Below are 5,521 nucleotides of genomic sequence, written 5' to 3'. Positions count from 1 at the left end.
AAGCAGAGAAGCCGAGCGAGCAATGCCATTGACATCAAATGCTTTACAGTCAGAGATGCAGGCATCGATAACATCCTCTCTCGAAGAAAATCCTGCCTGCAGGTGACCTCACAGCAATCCTGTTGTTTCCAGTCGGCCAATCATAGCCTTCCTCTGCCTGGACAGGGTGTGATAACTTTTCCAGCTGGGCCTGACTGCAAAGTCTGTCTCTGCTAGCATTGATGTCCCAGCAGATCCCCCTCCTGAAAGGAGCAAAGTAAAGACCAGGACCCTCTGAGAGCTACAGCATCGCTGTCATGGACTCTAGCAATGGCACTCTAGAGCTGCTGGGGGTTGGTTTAGCAATAGTGGCCTGGATCTGTTCCCTGACCACCATCCTGATGCCTTCATGGATCACACTGTCTACAGACCTGCTTCCCACTGAGGAAACTAACATGGGCCTCTGGGTGACCTGTGTGAGCCAGGAAGCGACGGATAAGCTGGAGTGCCGGCCCTATGACAGCATGTTTGAACTGCCACCAGACATTATACTGGCCCGGATTCTCATGTCCTTGGTGCTGGGGGTGGGATTGTTGGGTGTGCTGCTGGCCATCCCCGGTATCCGCCTGGTTAATGGCTGCCAAAACCACCTGGATGACTTTAGCTGTAAGAGGGCGCTGAAGGCAATAGGCGGGGCACTGTGCCTGGTAACAGGGATCCTGGGCCTTATCCCGGTCTCTTACGTCGCCCACCTGACGCTTGTGAGATTCTTCGACGAGACAGTGCCTCAGATTGTCCCTCGCTGGGAGTTCGGCTATGCTCTGTTCTGTGGCTGGATTGCAGGCATCCTCCACCTGGTGGCAGGAACGCTGCTGCTGATTTCCTGTCTTCATTTCCAGAAGCTGGACAGGCCTGTGCACATCCCTCTGGGCATTGTGACACCAGGACCCAATTTTGAAAGAACCAGGACTGAGTATGTGTGAGAGTGCCTTCCAACATTCATTGTTCTGGTCCCTAGAAGTAGAAGACCCCACCCACCCAACTACGATGAACAGTTCTAAGTATGTCTGAGATACTCCAGCAGAAACACTTCTGTCCCACTTCTATCTCAGTCCCTATATTGAGGTTACCTTTCAAATCAAGGGTATCAGTCCAAACATGTAAGTTTTTTCGAGTGTTCTGAATTGAGCCATTTCAGATAGATTCACAAAGAGTAAAGTTTAACATTTTCTGGATCAGAGACCAAACATGGGACTAACTGAATTTGAATGAAACTCTCAGGATTGAAACTTTCACCAAATTAAGACTAATTCCGACTTCAAATCTTTGTTTCTTTTTTTTTCCAAGGTAAAAGTAGCATCCAGGAGAAATAGGTTTTTACTTTTTAACTCCCTAATTGGTTTCAACAGAAAAATTTGAGTGAAAATTTGTTTTCCTGCTTTAAACTGGACTACAGCTAGACACATGCATTACTCACCTTAAATGTGATAAACAACAAATGTGTCCAGCTGTGAATAAGGCCTGTGTTTCTAAGATTACATTTTTAAAAAAGGTTTAGAAAGCCAACTCATTTGTTAGACACTGCAGACTGTCAGGATCAATGAGAAATGTTCCAAAGTCAGAATAAGAACTAGAGGAAGAAAATAAAACTAGTTTAGATTCATTATTTCTCTCAGTGAGGTTCTAAACAATGCTCAGACTATTGAAAATACTTATTTCACAGATGAGTGCTGAAAACCAGTCAGACATTCAGTGGTTTAAAATCTAGTAGTAGTAGAGTCATGCACTTTGGAAACTGGATTTGACCCTATGTAGTTTTTAAAAAAGCTGATTTTTTTACAAGCTACTATATAGAGTAAAAATGATTACAAAGTTTCACCTGACTGAAACACACAAAGTTTGGAAAACCCTTGCACCTTTGAAACAGTTTAAAGTGTAAAACTCACCAATTCAGAGCTACATTTAGAAATAAGAATTTTAATGCAACTTTATTTTCTTTCTCTTTCCAATTTTAAAGCAGCAAAAATATATTTCTTAAAAAAGTAAATTTGTTTGTGGTGTTTGTTTTGTTTGTTTTGGGAGTAATTTTTATTTTTACTAAATATTTCCCTTAGACTGAAATCAACATTTGTCACAAAATTTCGAAACTGCCAAATGCATCCACAGTTTTAAACTCTGAACTTCTCTGAAGGAAAACATTTTTACTTCTGTTTAGTTCTGGTTTAGTTAGACTTCTTGGATATTTGAGCAATGGAAACGTATATGATGCAGATTAACTTTAAAACGTTTCCCCACTTCAGAGAGTTTTACTGGCTTTTCTGTGTTTCATTAACTGACATGTTTGCTTTAGATTTCCTGGAGCCAAAGAGACCAGATCTCCTGAAGTTTCTTGCTATATTTAGTTCATTTAAATACTTTATGAGCTTTTAATTATGAATCCAAAAAGTGGGGTTGTTTTTTTTTTTTTCACTTTTAAGCACTTTTTATTGGTTAAGTCTTCTATAAAATCAAAGATTTATTGACTATAGAATGTAATGAAGATTTATATTTCCTCCTCAAAGAAAAACATATATTTTATATGCATATTTTAATGCACATTTTGCTGAAATAAAAGAATGACTTGTAAAGATGATGAAAGCTCTTAATTTGAGCAGCAGATCACTGTTTATAGTCAATAAAGACAGAAAAGTTAGATAGATAGACGGATTAAATTGTGAGAGAGGACTCATTAAACCCTGCAATGTAACATGGATGTACAGACAAACTAACACTGATTACTGTGACATAGATGGAAATAAAACTGAAATTTTAGGCAAATATGCTCATAAATAAATGCTCACAAGTTAAGATTGAAACTGGCTTAACAAAATTAAAAAGGACTAAAATTAATGAATAAAAAAAAGCAATATATTGGGAAAGTAACTAAAACTCAAAAGTGTGAGTTAAATAATCCTTGTCTTCACACACTCCTCTCCTCCCTTGAGTCTTCAAGGAACTGCCGACTTCATTATCAGTTCAGTTTGAAATCAAACCCTGGTGAGAAAACACAGGGGCGTGGGCAGCCATACAAATAGATGGATATACAGACACCCAGGTGGTTACATGAGGAGTAGATGCACGGTCACTTTCAGGCCAAAAATAAAACTGTGGGAAAAGGAGAGAATAGAATTGGAGAGTTCTCAGTGTACCAGCCATTTCTAAGGAGACACACAGGGACACACAATAACAATTGGACATGAATAAGCCAACTCTAAATTTCTAGAGCACATACAGAAGAAAGGGGGAAAAGTGATGTGGTTAAAGTTTCCATACACTCACCATGGGCTTAAATTTCATGGTAATTTCACCATTTAACCCATAAGAACCCACCTGTCACTGCACCTTTACTGACTCTCCATAGTTATTTTCTGACAGTAAAAATGAGTCTGGGGTCTTATGGGATTTCTGGATGACTGGATGACCTGGATGACTTTAGCTGTAAGAGGGCGCTGAAGGCAATAGGCGGGGCACTGTGCCTGGTAACAGGGATCCTGGGCCTTATCCCGGTCTCTTACGTCGCCCACCTGACGCTTGTGAGATTCTTCGACGAGACAGTGCCTCAGATTGTCCCTCGCTGGGAGTTCGGCTATGCTCTGTTCTGTGGCTGGATTGCAGGCATCCTCCACCTGGTGGCAGGAACGCTGCTGCTGATTTCCTGTCTTCATTTCCAGAAGCTGGACAGGCCTGTGCACATCCCTCTGGGCATTGTGACACCAGGACCCAATTTTGAAAGAACCAGGACTGAGTATGTGTGAGAGTGCCTTCCAACATTCATTGTTCTGGTCCCTAGAAGTAGAAGACCCCACCCACCCAACTACGATGAACAGTTCTAAGTATGTCTGAGATACTCCAGCAGAAACACTTCTGTCCCACTTCTATCTCAGTCCCTATATTGAGGTTACCTTTCAAATCAAGGGTATCAGTCCAAACATGTAAGTTTTTTCGAGTGTTCTGAATTGAGCCATTTCAGATAGATTCACAAAGAGTAAAGTTTAACATTTTCTGGATCAGAGACCAAACATGGGACTAACTGAATTTGAATGAAACTCTCAGGATTGAAACTTTCACCAAATTAAGACTAATTCCGACTTCAAATCTTTGTTTCTTTTTTTTTCCAAGGTAAAAGTAGCATCCAGGAGAAATAGGTTTTTACTTTTTAACTCCCTAATTGGTTTCAACAGAAAAAAATTTTTTTTTTTTTTTTTTTTTACTTTTTATTTTCATTTTTTAAATTGAAAACGAACAACAAACAAACAGAAACAAACAATAAAAGACATTTACAGTTATGGGACAGAGTAGGTATCATCAACTAGCCAAAGCTTGACTGGCCATTATGACCAAAAAAAAAATATTCTCAGGAACACACTCTAGTATCTTTATCTTTCAAACATAGCCTCCACCCTCTGAGGACCAAACACAGAAAATACGGGCGTATTAATAATAATAATAAAAAATAATAATTATAATAGTAACAGTATTGGTAATTACAGAAATTTAAAAAAAAAAAAAAAAAGAAAAACATATCGTGTGAACCCCTCCCACCATCCCCCCACCCCTTTACCCCTGTATGGCTCTCAACTTCATCACATTCGTGTATACAAACAGCCCATATTTACACCCGTCTATACACAAGAATCAGCACAACATTCAAGAATTCTGATCAGAAGGGCCTAACCAAGGATCAATTCAGGGTAAACCCAGAGGAATTTACATCATCTCTATATTCTGTCAAGTCCAAAGACGGTAATACTGAAAGAAATGGTCCCCAAATTTTTTTAAAGGTTCCGTATTTCCCTTTTACACTATGCGATATCTTCTCAGGTGTACAGTAGGATGCTAACTCATTAATCCAATATCTCAGTGTTGGAGAATTTTCAGATTTCCAATGTGTCAGAATACATTTTTTAACTGCAGTACTCGCAAGTAAAATAAAATATTTCTTGTGGTACTCCACATTTATAGAATCTATATCACCTAAAATCCATAGTTTTGGGTCCATTTTGACTTGGATCCCAATTACCCTTGAAATTATTTCAGTAGTCCGTCTCCAGAACTCCTCTATTACTGGGCAATTCCACAGCATATGAAGAAGATCACCATCTATCACCTTACATCTCAAACATTTGGGAGAGTAATTAATATCAATTTTATGTAATCTGTAAGGTGTATAATATGTCCTGTGGAATATATTAAATTGCATTTGTCTATGATTTGTAGAAATTAACATGGTCTGTGCCTGTTCCATTAGATGGTACCATTCTACCTCTTCATAAACATAGCCCAGATCTGCCTCCCATTTTCTTTTCAGTGACGTTTTGTTGTAGTCAGGTAATTTTTCATTAATAATAGTGTATATTGAAGATACTATTCCTTTTATTGACTTCCATGGTTTGGTGCAAAGATGCGTTTCAAAAGGACTTTCTTTAGGAATCTCAGGGAATGTTCCTTTAGTTTTTTCTTTGATCCAGTCTCTTATTTGTAGAAATTTAAAAAAATTTTGGTC

At 38.9% G+C, this 5,521-nt stretch overlaps 1 protein-coding gene and 1 pseudogene across 1 annotated transcript; both read left to right on the top strand.

The window, feature by feature from the left end:
- Positions 1–296: 296 nt before the first annotated feature.
- On the top strand, positions 297–962 carry LOC146555077 (claudin-22-like). Its single transcript, XM_085252183.1, has one exon. It carries the CDS (start codon positions 297–299, stop codon positions 960–962), a length of 666 nt encoding a protein of 221 aa, XP_085108309.1.
- Positions 963–3,398: 2,436 nt separating this feature from the next.
- On the top strand, positions 3,399–3,773 carry LOC146555076 (claudin-24-like; annotated as a pseudogene).
- The last annotated feature ends 1,748 nt before the right edge of the window (positions 3,774–5,521 follow it).

This window comes from Mchenga conophoros, linkage group LG17, assembly GCF_057382185.1.
Source record: "Mchenga conophoros isolate Kocher_MC1m ecotype Shallow Benthic linkage group LG17, M_conophoros_male_GT1.1, whole genome shotgun sequence".
Taxonomy (NCBI): Eukaryota; Metazoa; Chordata; class Actinopteri; order Cichliformes; family Cichlidae; genus Mchenga; species Mchenga conophoros.
The sequence above is the reverse complement of the archived record's forward strand: the minus strand, read 5'-3'. Positions and strand labels throughout refer to the sequence as shown.